General features: G+C 40.1%; 1 protein-coding gene across 1 annotated transcript; it reads right to left on the reverse strand.

The window, feature by feature from the left end:
- Nucleotides 1-21,777: 21,777 nt before the first annotated feature.
- Nucleotides 21,778-22,749, reverse strand: LOC125401323 (olfactory receptor 11G2). The gene has a single exon (XM_048435561.3). The coding sequence runs from the start codon at nt 22,747-22,749 to the stop codon at nt 21,778-21,780; it is 972 nt and encodes a 323-aa protein (XP_048291518.3).
- Between the last annotated feature and the right edge of the window lie 3,559 nt (nt 22,750-26,308).

The following is a 26,308-nucleotide window of genomic DNA, read 5'->3' on the forward strand; positions in this document are numbered from 1 at the left end:
TACTCCATTATTCCCTACTAATCACTTTCTCACATTCATGTATTTTTGCCTTGTTTGTGCCCCTCTGGGTTTAGTTGGGTTGTCTGTATAGCCTTGTGATGGGAACTATCTATTGGAGCCTGATGGGTACACTCCCTTTGCTTGAAATGGTATTTCTTTGGCTTTCCACCTGGCTCAGTTGCTCATCTCCTTCCTTCTGTGATCCTCTTACTAATTGTTCCAAATCTTTCTTTCATATTTCTTCTCTCGCTCTTTCTGCAGACTGTATGCCACGCTCTGACATTCCATATGTTTTACTTACTTTTTACTGCTTTTCTTTGCCCTCTAGAATGTCACTTCATGCAGAAAGTAGATGTCTCTTCCATGCTACGGACCGGCTCAAGGGAGCCAACTCAGACCGTAAGGGAATCAGGGCGAAGGCACAGGAGAAATCAGGATACGGCGAGGAAAGTGACACACAGACACTCTCAATATTGAGGCATGCTGTGGCGATTTACTTACTTCAGTGCAGAATTATATATTATTACAAAACAAAGGACTTGGCAAAGGCATACATCATCAGATCATAAAATAGAAAAGAATGGCATAAAACAGTTTTACAAAGAGAATCTTTAAAGATGCTTTGGCATGAGTACAAGGACTTTTGCTTCCGTACATTTGTAAAGTTACTCCTTCTTTTTTCTTGTTATTAGAGAGACCATTGTTCTTGAGTTAGCCCATCTTTATCAGCTTGTACCAGGTGACTGGCTGGGCTCAGCTAAGTGACCTTGTGTGTCTGGGTGAGAAAGAAGAAGAAGGCTACTATCTTCCTGGAAAAACTTTCTGAGACTCATTTTGTACCATTAGTCTCAACTCCTTTCCCTTCCCGACTCTCAGGGTCAGATGCTATAATTAGCCTAAGTTTTCTGGCCATAAGGAAGGTTGCATAGGCCTCCTGTTAAGTTGCACATAAATGCCTAATGCTGTTTCCCTGTAGAAGGCTTCTAAGGTTTTTTCTGCTAAGATTAACTCCTTTTATTCCACTTCATCAAGGAATTGTCCTAATGATGATTCTGGCAATTCCCAGAACTGGCTACTTTTTTAAGGCTTTGATTAATAGCGGAGCAGAATTCAAAAATGTCCTTAGCAGTCTTGTTTGTATCCGCAACTGCCTGGAATAGTCTGATCTGTTAGCAATATGCAAGAATCACAAAGAACACACAGACAAGGGAAAAGACACACATATGGCTCCAAGGACAGCCAGGTCGAGTCAATACTAATGGCAACTCAGGTATCATTACACCACAACTGGTTGCCAGGGACCCGCCTGGAACACACAGCTCCTAGAAGCACAAATCCCACTCCTACCGGCAATATTTGCCCATCCAGTCAGCATTTCTGCTACACTGGTGAGACAGCCGTGGATGTAGCACTTCCACAATAGAATGTTCCTCCTTGTGGACTGTGGATGCCTTTCTCCTGCTAAAATGTCCCTCCATGTGGATAGTGGATGACCCTGTCCCACTAAATTGTTACTCCATGATGATGATGGATTTTTTTTATTATTTTGGTAACAGCATAGTATTAATGCTGAAGAAAGCACCCCCATATCTAGTATATTATTAATTAGTATTTCTTGAATAAAATAATATTAATATTGTATGTGATGTTAAAAATCCTACCATTTATAGATGCCTGAAACTTTTAGTCTGACACTATTCTGATGGACTACCAACCATCCAGAGCCAGAAGGACTAGAAAACTTTTTCATTATTAAATCTTTTAGTTCTGCATCCACTAGAAATTTAAATTTGATTCTCTATTTTTAAAAATATTGGGCAGTTTTAAGAAAAAAAACCCTTAAATATACTAATAATGTTTCATCTTGAATTTACTGTCTTCTTCCTGCCCTTCCAAACTCTAAATAATTAAAACTAAAATAGTATAAAATAACACGGGTAAAATGCCTTCGTATATCATCACTGGAATCACCAAAGTTGAACATATGGTTGTAGACAGTAATTTCAATCAATTGTGGTGTACCTGGCTAGGTTAGTGATGAAATAAAGCAACAAAAACTTTACTGAGAAGATAATCTCCTTTAAAGTATATATTGAAAAATAGTAGAAAATCAAGTCTTTCTTAATTGAACATTTATGTCTAGACACTGGTTTTCTTGGTTTCATGCAGATCACTTTATGGCAAGACTTTTCCCAATGCTTTCTTCACCTTTTTGTTTTGTAAGAAGTAATTAAGGGGAATTTAGAAGGGAATAAACAGAATAAAACAAAGTCAATCTTTTGCATTGTGGCCGTGCTGTTAGCTGTGGGGGTTCACATATATTGACAGAAAAGCTCCCAAGAATAAACACACCACTCACAGGCAGAGAAGACTTTCTGTTATTTAGCTGCTGATGAACTTTCAACATAGCTATCAACAAAAGTTTCCAGAAGTCCAGAATATAGGAAAGAGAGTAGAGGTTAATGAGGGAACTGAGAATGTAGGTGACCATCTCAGTGATAGAAACCAGGACACATGACAGAGCTAACAGTGGACCCATGTTGCACATAAAGTGCCCAAGGATGCTGAACCTCAGAAAGGCAACCAAGAATGTTTCACAGTAGCAATAGTATAACTAAGAAACCCTGGTATCCAGCAAAGAGACAACAAGATAATGGTATGGATGTTGGGTGGCAAAGTACCAATCTATGGCATGGAGGAAAAATTAAACCCAAGGAAGCAAAACAAAAAACAAAACAAAACTGGAAGAAACAGCTAACAAAAGAGAAGGTTTTTAGTCTCTGAGAATTAGCTGGCATATTCAGTATGGTGGGGGTGAAATGCCAAATTCCCTAGAAGAGCAAACACTGGGTTAAGAGGCCATTCATCAGATGCGGCAGTTATTGTTTTAAGCAGACATGCATGAATGACAAGCACAATAAGTCTCTGTCACAAATGAGTACTCTCATAATAATTTCCCCTAGGAGAAGTAATGTAGATGATAATAGAGACAATGATTTCAAAGTAGCAATAATGAACAAGATTAAATAACTCTGAACAAATATGATCAAATGTTCAAATGGAGACCACAAAAGCACAAAATAATTGAATGAAATAATGAGAAAATTTAAGAATTTAATAGTCAGGATTCATGAAGAAGAACCAAAATGAAACAAACTTGAAATGAGAAAATTCAATATTTCAAACAAAAAATTCAGAGGAAAAACTCACCAGTAGATTGGATTACAGAGAAGACCACAGATGCATGTGAACTGGATTTAATGAAGAGAGAATCTTCACAGAAAGCTGAAATAAAAAAAAGTAAAAATGGAAAACTCAGTCAAGCAACAAGTCTAGAAGGGTTGTACCAACAAATTGGTTCATGTGGAAGAAAGAGTGTCAGGTCTCAAAGACAAGGAAGGAGAAATGGTTCACCACCAAATAAAATGTTGAGTTCAAAACTACTCAGGAGTAGAATTCATGTCATGTGGGGCACTATAAATACTCAGGAATAGAATTCACATGATGTGGGACACTATAAAAAGACTAAATCTACAAATAACAGTATCACAAGAAGGAGAAGAAGCCTAGGTCAAAAGCCCAGAAAATATTTCCAATAAAATTGTAAAAGAAAATGAAATCTACTTTAGATTTTTTCTTACTCCAGTCAGAGTGGCTAAGCTCAAAAACAAATACTGGTGTAGATGTGGGAAGGTTGAGCTTACTCGCTGCTGAAAGGAGCACAAACAGGTATAGTTCCACCATTTTCAGCATATATCCAAAGGACTACATAGTCTACCCTAGCTTACCTGTTTACCTGTGTTCATAGTTTCTTTATGCACAATAGCCAGAAAATACAAACAGCCTAGATGTCCACAAACTGATTAAGGCATAATGAACATGTGGCATATTTACACAATGGAATATTAGGTAGCTGTTAAGGAAACCCTGACTGCTCTTAGGACTGGAGAGGGAGGAGGAGAGGGAGTGGGGGGAGTGGGAGGGTATTGGGAGGAGGGGAGGAAGTGGAAATTTTTATAAATAAATAAATAAATAAATAAGTAAGTAAATTAAAAAAAAGAAAAGTGAAAGTATGTCGTTCAAACATAAATTGGTGGAGCTGAAAACAATTGGAATGAATCCAGACACAGAAAGACAAATATTATGTATTTTCATCATTTTATCATGTATTTTATCATTCATCATATGTGAATGATAGGTTTGAAAATTTAGGTAAGTGTGTTTCTTTTGGAATACCCACAGAGGTCTGGAAAATCGCTTAGGGGTCATAGGGAAGAGTTTTTAAAGTGAGAAGGATACAATGCACTGAGATAAATATTGAAGGAGTAATAACAGAGCAGGAAAGATTGAGCTGAGGTCTGGTAGGGGACGGTGGAGTGGAGGAGGGTATGCAGAAAAGATGACTAACACTAAACTTCTCTACATATGCATTTATCTATGTAAATAAATAGAGTTAGAATGGTATTAGTTTATAACAGGGAAGCATTGCTCCTAGTGTCCACTAACAAATAGAAAGCCCAGTGCCAGGAATGGGTTACTTCTTTTAGAGTTGTTGGCTAGTAAGGCCCCGTAGATGCCCTGAATATTGCAGGCTATAGCCGCCGCTCGTAGTTATCCTCTAGAACTTATGTTCACAGAGGTTTCTGTCTTGCTTGGTCTCACAGCCATTTAGTCCCAAAGAAACACACAGAGGTCTACATTAATTATAAACTTGTTGGCCCATTAGCTCAGGCTTCTTTTTTTATTAGATTTTTAAAAAAATGCCAATTCAAGTTCCCACTCACTTCCCTCCTCTCATTCCCTCCACACACCTTCTCACCCCACCCCATCTAATCCTCAGAAAGGGTAAGGCACGTTGCTTTGTGGAAAGTTCAAGGCCCTCCCTACTGTATTTAGGCTGAAGCTCAGGCTTCTTATTAACTCTTATAGCCTATATTAGCCCGTAATTCTTGTCTGTGTTAGCCATGTGGCTTGGTACCTTTTTCAGTGACACCGTCACATCTTGCTTCCTCTGTGTCTGAATGACAACTGCAGACTGACTCTTTCCTCTTCCCAGAATTCTCTTGTTCTGGTTGCTCCTCCTCTACTTCCTGCCTGGCTACTGGCCAATCAACATTTTATTAAACCAATACAAGTAACAAATTTTTACAGGGTACAAGACCATTGTCCCACGGCACTCCCCTTTTTTTCAAAACAAGAACTCTGTATCTAATTTCCTTTGTTTAGCTTTCTTCCAGACAATTATCCATAACAACCTGTAACTAACCTTCTAAATAAAGACAGACATCCATAATCTAATTTTTTGGGAAATGTTGGCATGGTTTTCTAGGCTACTTCCTGCTGTTTGGGGGTGCTGATAATCTTATGGGGACCTAAAGAAAATTTATGATTATGGTCAAGTCCTGACTGGAATATTCTGTGAGACTTGATCACCTCAACTAGCAGTCTTGAGGCTGTTCTGGATATAGAACTCAGAGGAAACTCCAACAGATGTCCTTTGAAATGTTGGATCATCTGGGCCATTTTCTTCTATTGGAGATTTCTCAGAGAGTCTTCCTAGGTCAAATCTGATTTTTCTTGGAATGAATCCACAGCCTTTTCACTTCCTGTGGAAACAAAAGCAAAACCTCTTCTCCAAAGTAACATGTCTTTTGACTTAAATTTTAAAGTCAAGGCATTTTCAAATATATATTTTGGATTAATCCAGCAGAATTTATAATCAAATGTCTTTTAGCAGCTGTTGCTTCTTCCTCAGCCATCAAACAATTTAAAGACAACACAACATACAGTATCTAGATTCTCTGTGTGTTTCCATCTTTATGTGACTTTATTTTAAACTCTATTTTTTTCTTTTTCTTTTTAATTATTTTTGAGACAGGGTTTCTCTGTGTATCTTTGTTTGTCCTGGAACCAACTCTGTAGATTAGGCTGTTCTTGAACTCACAGAGATCCATCTATCTCTCCCTCTCAAGTGCTGGGATTAAAGGTGTGTGCACCTGTATCCAAATACTCTCTTCCTTTTTTCTTCTTTCCTTCCTTCCTTTCCTTCTTTCCTTTTTTTCCTTTTTAAGGACTTTATCCTTTTTCTTTTCTCTCCCAAGCCTACATATATTTTTAAACACACTGTAAACCATTTAGAGGTTTTTTTTCCATCTGAATCTATCTTTACTGTATAACTCTCTTTTTCTGACCACATGAGTCTTTAATTTGCTAAGTGATATGGCTAGGATTAAAATCTTGGCTTTGATGGCTAGATCCACCTCATTCCTTAGCTTTCTGAGAGTCTAGCTTCATGATGGAGGTACTGGTGGGAGCCATGTTTATTGCCCCAACTATATGGAATGTCAAGGTTCATGTCATCAACAAGAATCTTGCTATCAGCTATTCATGAGCACCATTTAAGTGTTTGGTGGTGGGACCTCTTAAAAAGGCTATAAGGTTTTTGCAGCTAAAGCTGAGTCAGGAAGCCTCTCTTAAATGAGACACTTTTGCCTCTAGCAAAAAGAGCCCACCTGAGAAAATGCTGCTACCATGAAGCCATGCTTAACTCTGCTTTTTTGTGCATGTCTAGAATTACTTCCCAAGCTCTCTCAGGTTTTATGTGGATGTAGTTGTTCATGTTGGCACCACTTTGTTGATAGAGGTTTCTGTTCCGCCAGGTCCTGCAGCTGTTTTCAGTCCCAAAGAAACACACAGAGGTCTGTATTAATTATAAACGGGTTGACCTATTAGCTCAGGCTTCTTATTAACTCTTACATGTTAAATTAACCCATAATTCTTGTCTGTGTTAGCTACGTGGCTTGGTGCCTTTTATCAGTGAGGCATTCTTATCTTGCTTCCTCTGTATCTGGGTGACGACTGCAGACTGAGTCTTTTGTCTTCCCAGAATTCTCCTGTTCTGGTCGCCCCACCTACACTTCCTGCCTGGCTACTGGCCAATTGGCATTTTATTAAACCAATACAAGTGACAAATTCTTTACAGGGTACAAGACCATTGTCCCACAGCAGCTAGATGGTAAGACCCTCTTATCGCTGGATACATCATGTACATCAGTTATATAATATAGAGAAATCAAGCCAGAACTCATCAGGAAGCCTCACCACCAACTGAATAGCTTTCACGGTGCTGGAAGGAGCAATGCATGACACAGGAGTAGGGAAGCAGACATTAATCTTACTAATCTGTGAGTGCTGTGAGCTACAATTACCAGCCTGGTGAGAAATGCTACTGGAACAGTAGTGACATGAACCACTTTCCGATTGCATTTAATCTTTACTACATGGTATGAAATCCATGCTTTCCATCACTATCAGGCCAAGAACCTGTGCTTACTGTGATAGATCACAGGCATCAGGTAAGAACCTATCATGATTATTTAGCTAGATGGACACAGTATTAAATTGACTTCTAATTAGATTAGTAGATTAATGCATCTCTCAGCCATCATCAGAGATGATGGTTAACACAGAGACTTGCATGTTTGGAGTTAGGCTGATCAAAGGCTTTTCCCAAGGAAAAAGAATGTAGAAAGAAAGTCCTGGAGAAAGAATGTAGTGCCTTGTCTAAAACTAGGAACATGCTTGACAAAGCCAGTAATAGTCTGGAGTTAGGGTCTTGGGGAGCTGTGACTTTAGATTCTGAGAACCCAATTTGTTTCCCTTGAACAGCTATTGTTATCAGTCCCAAGGTGGTGTGGGAGAATTATCTGTATTCTGTCAATCATGTATTTTAATAAAATGCTGATTGGCCAGGCAGGAAATATAGGCGGGTCAACCAGACAGGAAGTAGAGGTGGGGCAATGAGAACAGGAGTATTCCAGGAAGGAGGAAGCCATTCCGCCACTCCTGCCCAGATCACCAAAGAAGCAACATGTAAGCTGACAGCTGGAAAAGGTACTGAGCCACATGGCTAACACAGACAAGAATTATGGGTTACTGTAAGATGTAAGAATTAGTTAACAAGAAGCCTGAGCTAATGGCCAATCAGTTTATAATCTTATGGAGTCCTGTGTGTGATTTTCTTTGGGGTATGCCAGCTGTGGGGTACTGGGCGAGACAGATACCCCAACAAGCTGGCTGTCATGCTACGCCAAGGCTTCTGTGTGCTTGATCAGTGATACACTTGAGGTATCTTGTGTTCCCTGTATGAAACACTGCTTGATTAGCTTCCTGCTGACTTCATCCTATTGTGTGATAGCTTTCTTCTGATTTTCTCATTTCCCTCCTGAAAGTTATATATAAAATAATATACTTCTTACTAAAGTTAGTAAAGTTTCTTGACATAAGACATAGCTTGTACAAGACTACCTGATCCCAAACTTCCTATCTTCTTTGTTTTCTGATCTTCTGGTCCTTTCTCTCAGGGTCCTGCCAGTGAAGAATGACCTGTTGGTCTAGGTGCCCACAGCTGGCCAAGGTGCAGAAAATAAAAAATCGCAGAAGCTTATCTTGTGTTGGCCATTTACTTCTGGACATAGGACATATGCTTAAGTGTGTTTAATATACCCAGTGAGATTTTTTTTGTGTTTCCATATAAAACTGAGAGTTATCCTTTAAAGATCTGTGAAGAATTTTAATAAGGATCACATTGAATCTTTCAGGTGTGCCATTAAGTTTCAAGTATGAGATTTATCCATTTTTTTTGTAGTCATGAACTTGCCTCTCAGAACAGCTTCCATTGTGCCCCACAAGTTAGGACACACTGTGCATTCATTTTCACTGAATTCTAGGAAGTCTTTAATTTCTTTCATTATTCCTATCTGATAAGTTTTGAATCCCCAGTTATTGAATAGCTGTCAATCAAACCAAATTAATAAATCCAGGTTTAATCTGAGCAAAGCATTCCCAGGTGGCCCCAGGGAAATGGCAGAAAACTAAAAAGGAAAACCACTAGCAGGGGTTTTTAAATGCCCTCCAGGGATGGAGCCACCAATGGTGCCTTCTCATGTGTGGAGTCTGGAATGAGGCAACTCCGGGGGGGGACCACCCCTTGGTACCATGAGAGTGAGGTTTGGAATGATGGGGCCTTGGACTGGAGATTCCAAACATCCCAACCTTTTTGGGTATATATGGATGCTGGTAGGGCTTTCACCTAAGCATTCCAGACTCTTTGGGCAAGGGGTGCCAGTTCAAGGCTGACTACTTCCTGCAAGCATGGGGTGACATGAGGAAGGGGAATTGGGAGTTGGTGGGTGAAGAAACATTCAGTTAGCTGCCATCCTGTAGACCTCAGGCATCTGTTCCTTGAAGGAGGTGAGAAGTGAGGTTGCTTGGAGAAAAAAATCGATTGTTGTCATTGGTCCTATGAAAGGGGCTAGTTATGGGAAGGGTGAAAACTGCCAGAATGAATGGAATGGAGAAGTACCCTAGTTGTACAAAAGAGGCAGGTGTAAATGAGTGAGACAGGAGAGCAGAGATGCCCTTTATTGGGACATCAAGAAAAACCAGGTTCCAGTTGCTCGGCTTGAGCCTGGAGAGGTGGTACCATGGTGAAGCCCTAGGAGCTAGCAGTTTTTGAGGGCCCTCTGTGGTTTGGTCTTGGCCCAGGCAGGAGGAGTGAACTTGCAAAATATGCTGAAAGTGAGTGAGGTCAAGATGGTCTCTGGAGACTGTTTGTTTTCATCAGGACGTATTTCTTGATACAGTAGCAGAACTTCTCCCAGTGATCTGTAGGTGTCTGTAAAACAACTGAACACATTTCCATCCTGGTGTCATAGCAAAAGACTACATCTTTGGGTTAAAAGGCATGAGCATTTTAGAAGACAGCCAGAGGGAACTTAAAACTCTGAATCTCTGAAGTTGTTTATCCTGTACTATGAAGCCTGTGAAAGAGGCACACCTATCTTTACTTTTAGCAGGAAGCTTAACTAATGAACAAATCAGTTCCCAGGTCTGTTCTCATCAACTGCTATCATATAACCTCACATCACAGGTTCACACATACAAAATGAACAGAAAGACAAAGAGGACTTCCCCCCTCCCCCAGACAACTGTGTAAGATGATCAATTTAAAGATCCTAAAGTAAGAGTGTACAGTGTAAAGCATTGGTACAGGAGTATTGTCTGTATTCTGTCAATCATATTTTAAATAAATGCTGATTGGCCAGGCAGGAAGTATAGGTGGGAAAACCAGACAGGAAGTAGAGATGGAGCAAAGAGAATGGGAATATTCTGGGAAACAGGAAGTTCCCTCCACAGTTCTGCCCAGACCACCGGAGAGGCAAGGTGTAAGCTGCTCTGCTGAGAAAGGTACTGAGCTGTGTGGCTAACATAGGTAAAAATAATGGGCTAACATAAGCTATAAGAGCTAATAAGTAGCCTGAGCTAATGGTCCAATCAGTTTATATTCTTATGGAGTCCTCTGTGTGATTTTCTTTGGGGCTTGCAGGATGTGGGGTATAGGGCAGGACAGAAACCCCAACAAGCCGGTCCCCTTCATTTCACAAAGCTTGAATTGCAGTGCTGCAGGGAGAGGTTGAGAGACAGCAAGATGAGAGAAAGCCAGAAAGTGGAAGAAGACAGGGGAGGCATTCAGCGGACCAGAGCCCAAGCCATGGGTCTCCCATGCTGCTGGAGAGTGAGCAGGAGAAATATCCATGTGGGTGCAGTTGACTGTAGGAGCCAGATGAGCTCACGGGTATATGGGAAACAGAAATGCAAGGGCAGAAGAAAATTTATTCAGCTTAGAGTGGGAGAGCAGGCAGAATGGATCCGTTAGAGCCAGCACCCAAGAAAGCAACAAATTGGGGAACCTGGGAGGGCAACCAGATGAAAGCAAGAAATACAGGCAGGCAGAGAAGCAAGAAGGGAGGGGCATCAAATCATTAGCATTCTGTTGTTTAAGCAGTGAACCCACCCTAGACCAAGCATCCTGAATGGACTGAGAGGGGCTGTGGGAAAGAAAGAACTAGGAGATGCTGGCCACACAAAGAGGAGGGGCTGCAGGGAGTTGGATGCACGGTGGGAGGAAGGGTTCCTGCAAATAGACTGTAGTAAGAGAAGAATAATCTGGAGAGATAGTGATGAAAAGGTTAGGGTCTTCTTTGGTATGTACTAAGAGTTGGAGTCTCCAGAGAATGGTGTTGAGGTGGGTGAGAGAACCTGCAGGCAGGTTGTTACAGGGATGAGGACAAGACAGGTGGGATCATAATGGAAAACAGGTAGGATAATGTATATCATGCAAGTCTCAGCCTAGTGTAGCCACTCAGGGTCCCATGCAGACCCTGAGTTCAAAGAGATGGGAATGGGTTAGAAGAAAGGGTTGAGTGAAGGGGTAAAGCTGGGTCTGTGCCAAGGATCAGTGGAGCTCCCAAGACATGGAGGTATGGTGGGAGGAGACTGCTACAGGACTGTGGGCTAGACAAGCTACATTGTAATGGAGGGCAGGAAGAAGAATAAAAACCCTTTCTTCCCTTTTCACTTGAAGTGCCAAACTTTAGCACTTTGGCTCAAGTATTTTCTTACAGAATTATCCAATGTGATGCTAGGATTACAGAGTAGTTCAACAAAACTGCTGTCTCCTGTTTTAAATAGTGCATATTAATTGTAAGAGTGAAAGGTTTCATGGATGTATTTAAGGTGACGTGATCACATTGTTCTCCCACAACGATAATGCTTATCTTTCCTTCTTGCTGCCACTGCTGTCCTTTGTACCCTCCGACAATATCTTTTATCCTTTCATTTTAAAAATAAGGTTCCGTAAAGGACAAATGAGGTGCAGATCTCAAAAGAGAATTCTCAAAGGAGGAAGTACAAAAGAAAAGAACTTAAAGAAATGTTCAACATTCTCAATCATTGTTGCCGCACAAAAGAATTTCACATTAGCCCAGAATGGAGTATAACAAAGGTTTATTTATTAGGGGGTAAACTCATAGGAAGAGTAGTGATCCACAGTCCTTTGCATGTGCTGGGGACTGGAACTGAATCCAGCAGCCAAAAGGGGCCTGCACACGCTTTGTCTGCATTTATAGTACTTGAGACCACACCTAAAGTAGACCAGTATCTTAAAGGTTGACGGCTGAAGGAGTTCCCACAGTTCCCCCTTTGGTCTAAGTAAGAGAGTTCTAAACCCAATACAAAACAATATACAATAAGAACAAATATCAAGTATAAAATTAGAATTACAACCAGCATAAGCAACATTAAGCAAGAAACATATGCTAAATGTTTTAATAGTTATCCTATCCTAAGGAGTCTAAGTCTTGTATTAGAATTGGCATGAATAAACAGGAAGTGCAATAAAGTGATTTCTAAAATGTGCAATAAATGACAGAGACAATTGACTACCTGGGCAATCACCCAAAGTCTCTCATTTGCAATTTGGAGTAACCAACTCTAGCTAAGGCCTAGAGTAACTTACAGACCATTTTCAGAGGCAGGAAAAATTTTAAAACCATCTTACCCTGTCTTGGCAAGGTTTGGCAGTCTTTTTTCTTGTATCTTGCTTGTTCTGTCTGGAAACTGTGCATTTTGTTAGTGGTCAAGGCATGGTCAGTACTTTGCTGAAAGGCCAATTTTGTCGAGAAGAAAATACACTCCAAGTGGAGCATCTTCGGTGCCCAACATTTTCTCAGGAATAGATTAGTGCTGCCAGGAGCAATTGTGTCTCATGTCAACAGATTCCTAAGTTATTTAAATGCCATATTCTACTGTTTTTTTTGAAGTGGTTTTAGATTACCTACCTATGCAGAATACTATCTCTATGCATCTAAAAATCCTGATTTGTCTAACTATAAGAATAACAAACATGAATAACTTTTGATGTATATACCTATATAGCTTAATACCTATAGAGCTTAAAGACTTAATAACTATATAGCGTAAAGACTAAAGCTTCATATTAAAAAATTAAATAATCTTTAAACAAATTTGCAGCAAATGAGAACAATGACCTCAAAATGTAAATAATATATATCTTTGATCAGAGGTAGAAATATATAATGCAATATGATAAATATATCCTAAAATTGCATCAATACACAAAATATCTTAAAGAGAGATAGAAACATGAATGCATACAACATAACAAAATAACTTTGCATAGGTATGCAAGTATCATACATAGAAATAGAAGCATATTCAATATAACAAATACAATTTGAATTTGTATCAATATACAAGAATCTATGCCAATGTAAATTGCCTATAAATAATAGCTCACAAGTAGTTTCACTAATTACACATTATTATTAGTCTGAGTAAGCTCCCACTAATCTACCTATTAACCCATTCAATCTTTTTTTGTTCAGAAGAGGTCCCTGAACCTACTTCATTTCCACCCCCAATTCTGTACCACTTGTAACCAACCCCCCTTAATAGATGTCCCTAATCATGAGGACAAACTTTGTCGGGAGAAGGGACATTGTCGTCTAGAATTACTTTTAGCTGTCATGGGGGTAATGTTACTTTTATGTGATCCTGTAAAAACTAAAATGATGGTTAAGTTTTAAGATTACTGTCTGGTACAATTGTAGATAGTGTCTGAGTAGTCGGTTGAGTTTATATAACATTCTTATTTGAAGTTCTGGCAAGAATGTTGTAAGAAGGTGCACTATCTCAGCTAGCCAGGTTGGAATCATCTTGAGCAGTTGGTAACTCAAAACTGATCTTGAAATAGTGCTATCAGCATAATGACATCATGTCAACCAGGTGGAATCACTGTTGTGGGGCCCCATCTTCTTCCTGCAAACTAGCTCAGTTAGTAGAGCATGTACTCTTAATTCATGGGTTTAATCCAGAGTTGTGGGTTTGAGCCCCACGTTGGGCATCAAACTGTTGCTGTACAAAAGAGTTTCACACTAGCCCAGAGTGGAGTATAGCAAAGGTTTATTTATTAGGGGGTAAACTAACAGAAAGAGCAGTGATCTGCAGTCCTCTGTGTGCACTGGAAACTGAACAGAATCCAGCAGCCAAAAGGGGCCCATGTATGCTTTATGTTTGCACTTATAGTACAATAGACCAGGCCCAAAGTGGGCCAGTATATTAAAGGCTATTGGCTGAAGTAGTTCCTATAGCATATCATAAAAAAGCAAATCAAAGCGCTTTGAGATTTCATCTTACACCATTTAGAATGACCAAGATAAATAAAACCAATAACAGCTCAGACTTGCAAAGCTGAGGAGAAAGACGAGCACTCAACCATTGCTAGTGGGAGTGCAAACTTGTTCAGTCACTGTGGAAAGTAGTGTCGTATTTTCTCATGAAGTATTGAACAGATCTACCTCAGCACCCAGGTATACTGTTTTTGGGCATACACACAAAGGATGCTTTATCCTAATACAAAGACACTTGCTCAGCCATGTTTGTTACTGCTCTATTCATAATGGCTTCTAATAGAAACAGCCTCTATGCCCATCAACAGATGACTAGATAAAGAAAATGTGGCACATTTACACAATAGAGCATTGCTCAGTCATTAAAAAAAAAACAAAACTGTGAAATGTGAAAGTAAATGGATATAGCTAGAAAAAGTCATCCTTAGTTTGGTGACTTAGACCCAGAAAGACAAATATGGTGCATATTTGTTTATGTGTAGATGCTAGCTGTTGATAACCAAGCTACAACCTGTGTAACCACATAGAACAAGAATGCAGTAAGAGAACAAAGGACAGTGATGCATCTCCCTAGTAAGGAGAAACAGAACAGAAGGTTCTGGATGGATGGGGGTGGGCAGGAAAAGACAAACAAACGGAAGGGGGAAGAGGTAAAGAGGGTAAGGGAGGGAATGTGGGGAGGAACAGCTAATACCAAGGGTCATTTGGGGCATCATATGGAAAACCAATACAGAAGAACCTTCCTAAAATATATACATGTATGAAGGTCATTAAAGTGAAATTGCCAAGTAATTGGGAAGCAGGGCCTCAAGTGAATATCTCTGATGACTAAATTTATCTCCAGTTCCAGAAATGGGTTACATATAATCTAATTGTTGGTCCAAGGGACACCATGAGAACCTGCAAACAACCCATGGTGCTATCAAGACTCTTTGATACTGAAGCCAACACCCATACAACCCATTAACATGAAGAAGTCAGTGGATGCTTGCCTAGAGCCTTCACCCCTATAGACCAGTGCTCACAGTACTGGAAGATACTCTGGATGCTAGTAAAGGAGAAAGGAAAGCACCAACATGGTTACTAGGTCATCAGTCTATAATGATGACCCACATGCTAGATGTTCTACTGCAATTGTGGCCCAAAGCTTGTGGGTGTAACCAACCAGTACCCGATTGGATTTAAGGCCCACTTAATGAGATGGAATGCATCTCTCGCAGACTTACTTGAAGGGCAAGAACCTGAGAGCAGCTAGACCAGAGACTAGAGGGAAAACCAAACACTACTGTTCTGCTAAGGGAGTGTAGCTGGAAGATGACTCCTAATGCCACTTAGCTATACTTATAGATCAGTTTTTGTCCAGCAATTATGAGAGACACTTCCTCCTGCAGTACATGGGAACAAATACAGTAAACCACAAGTGGACAATGTTGTGGAACACTCAGCCCTAAACCAGATGTCTCCATCAAATTTCTCCCCTCATGGCTCAGGGAACTCTGTGGGAGAGGAGGCAGAAATAATTTAAGAACCAAAGGGGATGCAGGATACCAATGAAACAAGGCTTTCACTTTCTTTCTCTTTCTGTCCCTCTAACTACTACTGCCCCCCTCTTACTCCCCCTTCCTCCCCCCTTTCCCCTTCCTTTTCCCTTCCATAATCCACTAAATTAAACTCTCTATCCCCCCAAAGAAACAAGGCTTTCTAAACACAGTAGGGCCGACACACAAGAACTCACAGAGACTGTGGCAGCAGGCACAGGGCCTGTACAAGTTTGTGGGCAGATGGGGTCTTAGCACTGAGAGGGGAAGTGAACACAAACCCACATCCCTAACCCAGAATCTATCTCCAATTGATAATCACTTGCAAATGAAAGATTAGTTTTATCCAGAGGAGTCACCTGGCTCCATGCCCAGCAGTAAATGGACAGCACAACACAAAGCCACTGGGATCTTTGCCTCATAATGTTTGGTCAGGGCATTTCATCCTTATAGGTCATTCACGTTTATATTATGGCTTTTGGTTTTGTATTTTAGGGAATTCTTTTGTGTAAGAACACATGTTTCTCTGCATCGGTGTTTTTCTTGTGCTTTTTCCTTGGTTCCTTTTCTTCTGTTTGTTTTGTCCTATTCTTATTTGCTTGTTTTTATCTTATTATTATTATTTGTATGCTTATTTGTTTTCTAACATGGGACAGAATGGGTGTGCATTCTGATGGAGGGGGTGATGGGAGCAGCTTTAGAGGAGTTGGAGGAGGAGAGGAAACAGTAATAAGAATATATTGCAGGGAAAAATTACTTTCAATGAAAGAAAAGATTCTGCATAGTAGAAAAAACATGCAGTAGCTGATTTCTGAGTCCAGTTTAATTTACTTGACACAATGACTTTTAATTTCATCCACTGTCCTACAATGATATGATTTTGTTTTTCTTTATGACAGCAATAATGCTTTAGCGTACATATTTCTTGGTTCCTTTTCTGTTCTTTTTTTTTATTAAAAATTTCTGCCTCCTCCCATACCACTCCCCTCTCTCCCCCTCCCCTTCCCTCTCCAGTCCTAAGAGAAGTCAGGGTGCCCTGCCCTGTGGGAAGTCCAAGGCCCTCCCCACTCCACCCAGGTCTAGGAAGGTGAGCATCCAAACAGACTAGGCTCCCAAAAAGCCAGTACATGCAGTAGAATCAAAACCCGGTGTCATTATCGTTGGCTTCTCAGTCTGCCCTCATTGTCAGCCACATTCAGAGAGTCCGGTTTGATCACATGCTCCATCAGTCCCAGTCCACCTGGCCTTGGTGAGCTCCCATTAGATCAGTCACACCGTCTCTGTGGGTGGGTGCACCCCTTGCGGTCCTGACTTCCTTGTTCATGTTCTCCCTCCTTCTGCTCCTCATTTGGACCTTGGGAGCTCAGTCCAGTGCTCCAATGTGGGTCTCTGTCTCTATCTCCATCCATCGCCAGATGAAGGTTCTATAGTGATATACAAGATATTCATCAGTGTGGCGGGAGAAGGCCAGTTCAGGCACCCTCTCCTCTGTTGCCCATGGACCTAGCTGGGGAAATCCCCTCGGACACCGGGGAGCCCCTCTAGAGCCAAGTCTCTTGCCAACCCTAAAATGGCTCCCTAAGTTAAGATATCGTCTTCCCTGCTCCCATATCCACCCTTCCTCCTTTCCAACCATCCTATTCCCCTAAGTTCTCCTGAATCCTCCCCTTCTCTTTCTCTCTCCCCATCTCTCATTCCCTCCAACCCCCCACCCCCATGCTCCCAACTTTTGCTCGGTGATCTTGTCTACTTCCAATATCCAGGAGAATAACAGTATATTTTCCTTTGGGTTTACCTTCTTATTTAGCTTCTCTATGATCACGAACTATAGGCTCAATGTCCTTTTGTTTATGGCTAGAATCCACTTAAGAGTGAGTACATACTATATTCATCTTTTTGGGTTTGGGTTATCTCACTCAGTAAAGTGTTTTCTATTTCCATTCATTTGCATGCAAAATTCAAGATGTCATTGTGTTTTACCACTGAATAGAACTCTAAAGTGTATATGTGCCACACCTCCTTTACCCATTCTTCTATGGAGGGGCACCTAGGTTGTTTCCAGGTTCTGGCTATTACAAATAGTGCTGCTATGAACATAGTTGAACAAATGCTTTTGTAGTCTGACTGGGCATCTCTTGGTTATATTCCCAAGAGTGGAATTGCTGGATCCCGAGGTAGATTGACTTCCAGTTTCCTGAGAAACTGCCACATTGATGTCCACAGTGACTGTACAAGTTTGCATTCCCACCAACAATGGATGAGTGTTCCCCTCACTCCACATCCTTTCCAGCATAGGCTATCATTGGTGTTTTTGACTAGCTATTCTGACAGGTGTAAGATGGTATCTCAAAGTTGTTTTGATTTGCATTTCCCTGATCGCTAAGGAGGTTGAGCATCAAGTTAAGTGTCTTTTGGCCATTTGAAGTTCATCTGTTGTGAATTCTCTGTTCAGTTCAGTACCCCCATTTTTAATTGGGTTAATTAGAATTTTAATGTCTAGTTTCTTGAGTTCTTTATATATTTTGGAGATCAGACCTTTGTCTGATGCAGGGTTGGTGAAGATCTTCTCCCAATCAGTAGGTTGCCTTTTTGTCTTAATGACAGTGTCCTTTGCATTACAGAAGCTTCTCAGTTTCAGGAGGTCCCATTTATTCATTGTTGCTCTTATTGTCTGTGCTCCTGTGGTTATATGTAGGAAGTAGTCTCCTGTGCCTATGTGTTGCAGACTACTTCCCACTTTCTCTTCTATCAGGTACAGTGTGGTCAGATTAATATTGAGGTCTTTAATCCATTTGAATTTGAGTTTTGTGCATGGTGATAGATATGAATTTATTTTCATTCTTCTACAGGTTGACATCCAGTTATGCCAGCACCATTTGTTAAAGAGGCTTTTTTTTCTTCTATTGTATAATTTTTAGCTCCTTTGTCGAAAATCAGGTGTTCATAGGTTTGTGGGTTAATATTCGGGTCTTCTATGCAATTCCATTTGTCAACATCTCTGTTTTTGTGTCAATACCAAGCTGTTTTCATTACTGTAGCTCTGTTTGAAGTCAGGGATGGTAATGCCTCCAGAAGTACTTTTATTGTATAGGATTGTTTTGGCTATCCTGGGTTTTTTGTTTTTCCATAGAAAGTTGATTATTGTTCTCTCATGGTCTGTGAAGAATTTTGTTGGGATTTTGATGGGGATTACGTTGAATTTATAGATTGCCTTTGGTAGAATTGCCATTTTTACTATGTTGATCCTACCCATCCAAGAGCGTCCTTCCATTTTCTGGTATCCTCTTCAATTTCTTTCTTCAAAGCCTTAAAGTTCTTGTCAAATAGATCTTTCACTTCCTTGGTTAGAGTTACCCCAAGATACTTTATGCTATTTGTGGCTATCGTGAAAGGTGATGTTTCTCTGATTTCCCTCTCTGCTTCTTTGTTCTTTGTGCATAGGAGGACTACTGATTTTTTTGGAGTTGCTCTTGTTTCCTGCCACATTACTAAAGGTGTTTATCAGCTGTAGGAGTTCTTTGGTAGAGATTTTGGGGTCACTTATATACACTATTATATCATTTGCAAATAACAAAAGTTTGACTTCTTCTTTTCCAGTTCGATCTCCTTATGCTGTCTTATTGCTATTGCTAGAACTTCAAGCATTATATTGAAGAGATATGGAGAGAATGGACAGCCTTGTCTTGTTCCTGATTTTAATGGAATGGCTTTGAGTTTCTCTCCATTTATTTTAATGTTAGCTGTCAGCTTGCTGTATATCTCTTTTATTATATTTAGATATGATTCTTGTATCCCCAATCTCTCCAACACCTTTATCATAAAGGGGTGTTGAATTTTGTCAAATGCTTTTTCAGCATCTAATGAAATGATCATGTGGTTTTTTTCTTTCAGTTTATTTATATGATGGATTGCATTGATAGATTTTTGTATATTGAAGCAGCCCTGCCTCTCTGGGATGAAGCCTACTTGATCATAATGTATAATTTTCTGGATGTGTTCTTGAATTCGGTTTGCCAGTATTTTATTGAGAACTTTTACATCGATATTCATGAGTGAGATTGGTCAGGTTTTCTTTCAGGTTGTTGGAGGAATTCTTGCATTGGCACCTGTCCATCTCTTCCTTCAAGTGCAGCCAGGAGAGTCTTGGCATCTTGGTCCAATCTTTGCTGTGACTGACTCTCTGGGTGGATCTCCTCAGTGCAGGAGCAGGAACTGTTCTTGTCCAAGGACCTTGCAGATGATAGGACAGGCTTGGAGAGGCTGGGTCGTGTGTAACAAAGAAGCCCCTGCATCAGGAGCTGTGTTCCTTTCCCAGACATCTTCCCCCCTGCCCCGGGGGGATGGCACACACTCACCCATCTAAATGGAACTCCCTAAAACCTTTTTTTTTTTTTAAAAAAAAAAACAAGATATCACTCTGTATCCTTGATTGGCCTGGTTTGAAACATACTATGTAGACTAGGCTGATCTTGAACTCACAGAATTTTGAGTCTAAAGGTGTGTGATAACTAGCTTGGCAAATTAAAACTGACTGCTTTATATCTATCTATCTGTCTGTCTGTCTATCTATCTATCTATCTATCTATCTATCTATCTATCTATCTATCTATCTACCTACCTATCATCTACCTACCTATCTATAGGCAGAGACTGCTCATTTGTTTCCTGGTGTCCAGACCCACAATAATCACACAGAAACTGTATTAATTATAATACTGCTTGGCCAATCACTTAGGCATATTGCTAGCTAGTTAGCTCTTATATTTTAAATAACCTATTTCTATTATTTTATATTTTACTATGAGACTCATGGTTTACCGGTAAGGTTCTGCTGGTGGCTCATGTCTGTCTCCTTTGGTGGCTACATGGCATCGCTCTGACTCCACCTTCTCTCTCTTTACATCTCTGTTCAGATTTTTCACCTGGGTTTACTCTGTTAAGCTACTGGCCAAAAGCAGATTCTTTATTCATTAACCAATAAAAGCAATACATATACAGAAGGACTTCCCATCTATCTATCTATCTATCTATCTATCTATCTATCTATCTATCTATTATCTATCTATCTATCTATCTGCATGTGTGTCCAAGCATCTGTCGGGAGGTCAGAGGAAAACCTTTGGGGGTTTGTTCTCCTTTTATGTAGGTTAGATATTCAGGCTTGCAACAAGTACCTTTATTTGCTGGGCCATCTAATCAGCCCAGGATGTAGTTTTGATTTATTTTTGATTGACTTGGTGGTTGAAGATGCTTAACATCTTTTCTTGATTTTATTAGCCACTTTTATCTCTTCATTTAAATTATGATGTTTCTTTGTTGACTTTTAGATTAGATTCCCTGTCTATTGGAAAAGCAGGGTATTGGAATCATCTAGTATTATTGAGTTGTAGTTAATATGTGCTTTTAATTTGGGTAGAACACTTTCAGTGACATGGTGTGAATGTTTGTTGTTTAGGATTGTAATTTCTCCTTGACCAGTTATTTCATTATTTAGAATGAAGTATCCTTCTTTATCTCCTTGGATTAGTTTTTGTTCAATGTCTATTTTGTTAAGAGTTAAGAAAACAAAACCTTCTTTCTCTGTGTACTTACTTGTTTGGAGAACTTTTTTGCATTTGGACTTTAAAGTCTTTTTATCTTTAAATGTAGGAAGATTTTCTTTTAGACAACAGAAAGATGAATATATCTACGCAGCTAGTTTGTCTTTTAATGGGGGAGTTGAAGTTATTAGTATGTAAAGTTGCTACTGAAAGATGTATACTTATGACCAGCATTGAGCAATGATCAAAAGGATGCAGTAGTAGTACATATATCTTGGTAGTAATTAACATCTCTTCAGTTGAATTTAAATTCATCCCAAGAAGAGGAAAATAGTACCTGGCACCGGAAACCTAGATAACTAGCAGAAATTTTAAATCACCCCCAATAAAACTTAAATAGGATCAAAATAATCTGCCTTTATCTGTGTTCTGGAAGAACATTCAACTTGATCCATCATCTTACAACTTTTAAAATACGATTAACATTAAATTAAACATTAGTTAAATTAACATTAAACTAAAACATAAAAGTAAGCAGATAGATGTTCAACCCCCCCCTCCAACAATAAATAATAGTGTAGCCAATTTACTACTTCAGATTTTGGTCATTTAAACCAGTTAAAAACTGAACATAAGTTAAATATAAATTTAATTGCCCAGAATCTTTTTTGACAACCAAATTTTTATCTCCCCCAAAATTTTCTTCAGGGCTGTCTTCATATGCTTGTTCCTAAGACTATAAATCACAGGATTAAGAAGTGGGGTCAAGACAGAATAAAACAGAGTCACAAGCTTTTGCATTCCAGCTTCATGCTCAGATGTTGGACTCCCATACATGACCAATACTGAGCCATAGAATAACGCAACCACAGCCAGATGGGACCCACAGGTTGAGAAAGCCTTTCTCTTTCCAGAGGCTGAAGGGACCTTCAGTACAGCTATCAGGACCAGAGCATAAGACCCCATGATAAAGAGAAAAGGAATAATGAGAGGCAGAGGACTTAAGATAGAGAAGATCAGCTCTACCATGGTGTCTTTTTGGCAAGTCAGTGATAACAGAGGACCAGGGTCACATAGGAAATGGTCTATGATCCTGGACCCACAGAAGGACATCTGGGAGATGATGATGATGGGAACAGGGAACCAGAGGAAACCAAGCACCCAGCAAGTGATCACCAGGATGTTACAGAGGCGCCCAGTCATAAGCGCAGGATAGTGAAGAGGCCTGCAGATGGCAAGGTAGCGATCAAAGGCCATAACTGCCAGGAAAAAGCATTCTGTAGAACCCAAGGAGAAGAAGAAATAGAACTGCAGGAAGCACCCAGAGAAGGAGATGACCTTGGTGTCAGAGAGGAAGTTGGCCAGCATGTTGGGGACCGTGGAGGTGACATACCAGATCTCCAGGAAGGAGAAGTTGGCCAGCAGGAGGTACATGGGGGTGTGGAGTCTCTGATCCCAGCGCACAGCACAGATGATGGAAGCATTGCCCATGAGTGTGAGGAGGTAGACAACAAAGAATAGCACAAAGAGGAGGATCTGCCCTTCCCTGGGACAGGGGAATCCCAGGAGGATGAAGCCAGAGATGGTGGTGGAGTTGCTGGGGCTGCTGAGGGTTTTCATCTGACTGTGAGCTGTAAAGGCACCAGAGATTATCAGATAGATAAAGTCAGTTGAGGACTCAGGTTTATATTTAAATCATCATGAGAGAGAAATCACATATATATTAGCCATGCAAGACATAAATTGTCCTAAAATGATTGTTACTCCCATTCTTTGCTTCCCTACACTTTCTGCTCTCCACAGAAGAAAAATCTTGGCCATCATTGACAAGCATGCCTCCTCTTCATCTTCCTCCTCATCTTCATCATCCTTCTCCTTCTCGTCAATATTCTATTAAGTTAAATTGTAATGCAATTTTCAAAGATATTTACAGTTTTTCAAGATCTTACACATGTGTAATCAAGTATATATAGATATTTTCACAGTAACAAGATTTATTTCCTTCCAATTTTTAGAAGAAGTAAAATTCTTGTATCTCCTGGTTTAGAGTATTTTTCCATCTGTAATTATTATTCATGTTACATCCATATTGACTTTTAAAAATTTGAAACTAGATTAACCATTGCATGTAGATGTCACTAAACCTCCCAACATCCTTGGCATAACCTTCCAAGCTTTGGATTTAAATTTGATATCCTTACTATCTCTGATCATTGTTTCCTCCCTCTGTCTCTCTCTCCATCTTTCCCTTGTCTTTGTACATGGGGCAAGCATGTACACCCCACACACAAACTTAAAACAGGGATTATTAGATATAACACTGGCCAGAAGTGCATTGCAGGAAATGTATTTTGGGACCACAAACCCCTTGTCATATTTCACTAGACAGAGATCTCACATTCCTACCTCTGCAATGTTTTCTAGAAGGGGTTGGCAAATAGATTATGCTCATGGGTCATATAATTTCTGTCACAGCTACTGAGCTCTAGGATAGTAAAGCCCAAACAGGCTACAGACCAGCTATAGAAGAATTCATGTGGCCATGTTCCAATAAAATATAAAGTCCAGTGAAAACTGGATTTCATGCAGTGTTCATGCGTTACAAAGCCATATTCTTCCATCCATTAGAAATCTTAATAATATGCAAAACCTTGCTCAGTTTGGTACCCATAGTCAAAGCAGGAGGAGGCCAGACTTTGTTCATTGACTCCTGCTCTTAATAGTTACAGGACAAAGAGAACTAATAAACTGGCCTACAATAAAGAACGCGTCTCTTGTTACAAAGGAAAGGCTTCCAGAAGTCGACAGCTGAGGCTATTCTCTTCTGTTGTGCAGCCACAGCCGTTCTGGGCCAGCCTTGAGCTGACTTTCCAAAGCCATTACGATTTTCCTGTTTTTATGTTTACACTCATACATGAGCTTACGTAGTGATGTACAAGATACCCTTTTCTACACAACATTTGAATTAGATGACACTAGATTCCTTCAGTTTGAAAACAAGAACAGCATAAAAACAAGTCTCTGTGGGCTGGCACTATTGTCTGCGTGGGCAAAGTCAATTGACACACGCTGGGAGTCATTTCTAACTGAGTGCATTGTTACTCACCTTTCCGACCCAGCTTCCGTGTTCAGAGAGCAGTGGTGTGGTTCTCCTGACGCTGGCAGGCAGATCTTTAAGAGGTGACTGCAGACGGGACTGTGATACGGATTGCCCCAGTGGCTTCACTGCTCACGTGTACAAGATGAACAGTCTGGTTAATTATCATCGAAAACACAACACTTCAGCACCTCAATCCTATCTTAGGAAAGCTGATAGAGCACTTGAGTTAGCCAGATCCTGGGCCATGATGTGTAGAGTGACAGATGCTTCAATCTTCTGATAATGTGCTTTGCTTTCAAGGTTAGTCCAAGATGTCACAATCCTGAGAAACCATCGTTGGGTTGATCCCCAGCATAACCGTTTCAATTGATAGGAGAGGAACTTGCTATACCTTTTTCATTTGCAAAACAACTTTCCCATGAAGAGTTGAGAGGTGGTGGGTAATCAGGACACTGGAGAAAAGCAATGGATTTGTAGTAAGAAAGCTATCATTTGAATTCCCATCCATTTTTACTAATAGCTGATGCTCCACCCATTCAAATATATATATTATTAGTATATAAATTTGTGCCTAGTGTCTCCAACACTAAAGTGGTCACATAACAGTCTTACAGAAGGGCTGAGGGCTCTGACTAAGCCATGTACACAGAAGCACTCTGACTGGGGCCTGACACAGTGACAGATCATTAAGTAGTGGAAACAAGGGAAGAGAAAGCCTTGTTGAGCAGCTCACTTTTCTACTCTTCTGCTCATTGTCTTCTCTAAGCATTAGCATCATTTCCTATCACTGATCAGAAGGAATCTAAACCCAGCGTTTCTTGGAAGGTATTCACTTTTCGCAGAGAGGAAAGATGTTCTCTATAACTGCCATCAATAGTGAAAGAGTACAATGAAGAGATTTGGGTGTTTACTGAACATGCAGGGTTTATAAATAGAGCCTCTGAGGGACGAGCTCGTTCCTTAAGATTCCTCACATCCAAAACAAGAGTTGCAGGAGGCTGCTCTGTGCTGCTCCTCCATCCCCTGGGACCTGTATTCCCTGGGGACACTTTGTGCCACCTGCCTTTATTTACAGCAGAGTCAAATATTATTACCTTATCCTCATACTGCTTGGGATGATGTAAGATATAATCAATTTTTGATCTACTTCAGAAACCTTCTATGTAACCAAGGGAAAATTTATCCAAGAAGCCTAACACGCTATTGCTATGATGGTGGCCTTTAACGGTTGGTGCAAGTGACTGATAATACAGTCAGAGCTAGAGAGACGATAGAGCTGAAGCTGAGATGATACTTCATAGTAGAGATCTGTATTGTCACAGCAGGAATTAGTCTTTCCCAGAAGGATCAATTTTTTTATTTTTATTTTTTAAAGATATTTTCCTTTTTTGTTAGGATTGAGTTTTATGAGTTTCAAGACATTTCTCTTAGGTCCATTCAGCCTTGGTCTGAGATGCACATCAGTTTCTCTGGCCTTGATCACACACGTGGCTATCTTTCAGATATCAGTCATTCTGATCTTTTCTTCTTTTTTCATTACTCTCTTTCTATTTGCTAGCAACAACTTTCATCCTTTCATTTTTTAAAATAAGAATAAACAGGGCCCAGATATAGATGGAGAATTGTCAAAGATGGAAACATTAAAGAGAAGCACTTAGATGTTGAGCATTCTCAGTCTTTAGAAAAACAAATCAAACTACTTTGAGACTTCGTCCTCCTCCATTCAGAATGACCAAGGTCAATAATACTAACAAGAACTCAGGCTGGCAAAGTTGAGGAGAAACGGGAGCACTCATCCATTGCTGGTGGGAGTGCAAATTTGTACAGCCACTAGAAGGTGGTGTGGTGGCTCCACAGCAAGTTGGGGAGAGACCCATGTCAAGATCCAGTTATACTGCTCTGGGCATATAGACTTCCTCCTACTACAGACACACTTGCTCAACCATGTTTGCTTTTGCTCTAATTTGCCAGAAATTAGAAACAACCTCAATGTCCATCAGCAGATGAATGGATAAAGAAATTGTGGCACATTTACACAACAGAGCATTGCTCAGCCATTAAAAAAAACATGAAATTTTC

The sequence above is a fragment of the Myodes glareolus genome, chromosome 12, assembly GCF_982192425.1.
Source record: "Myodes glareolus chromosome 12, mMyoGla1.1, whole genome shotgun sequence".
Taxonomy (NCBI): Eukaryota; Metazoa; Chordata; class Mammalia; order Rodentia; family Cricetidae; genus Myodes; species Myodes glareolus.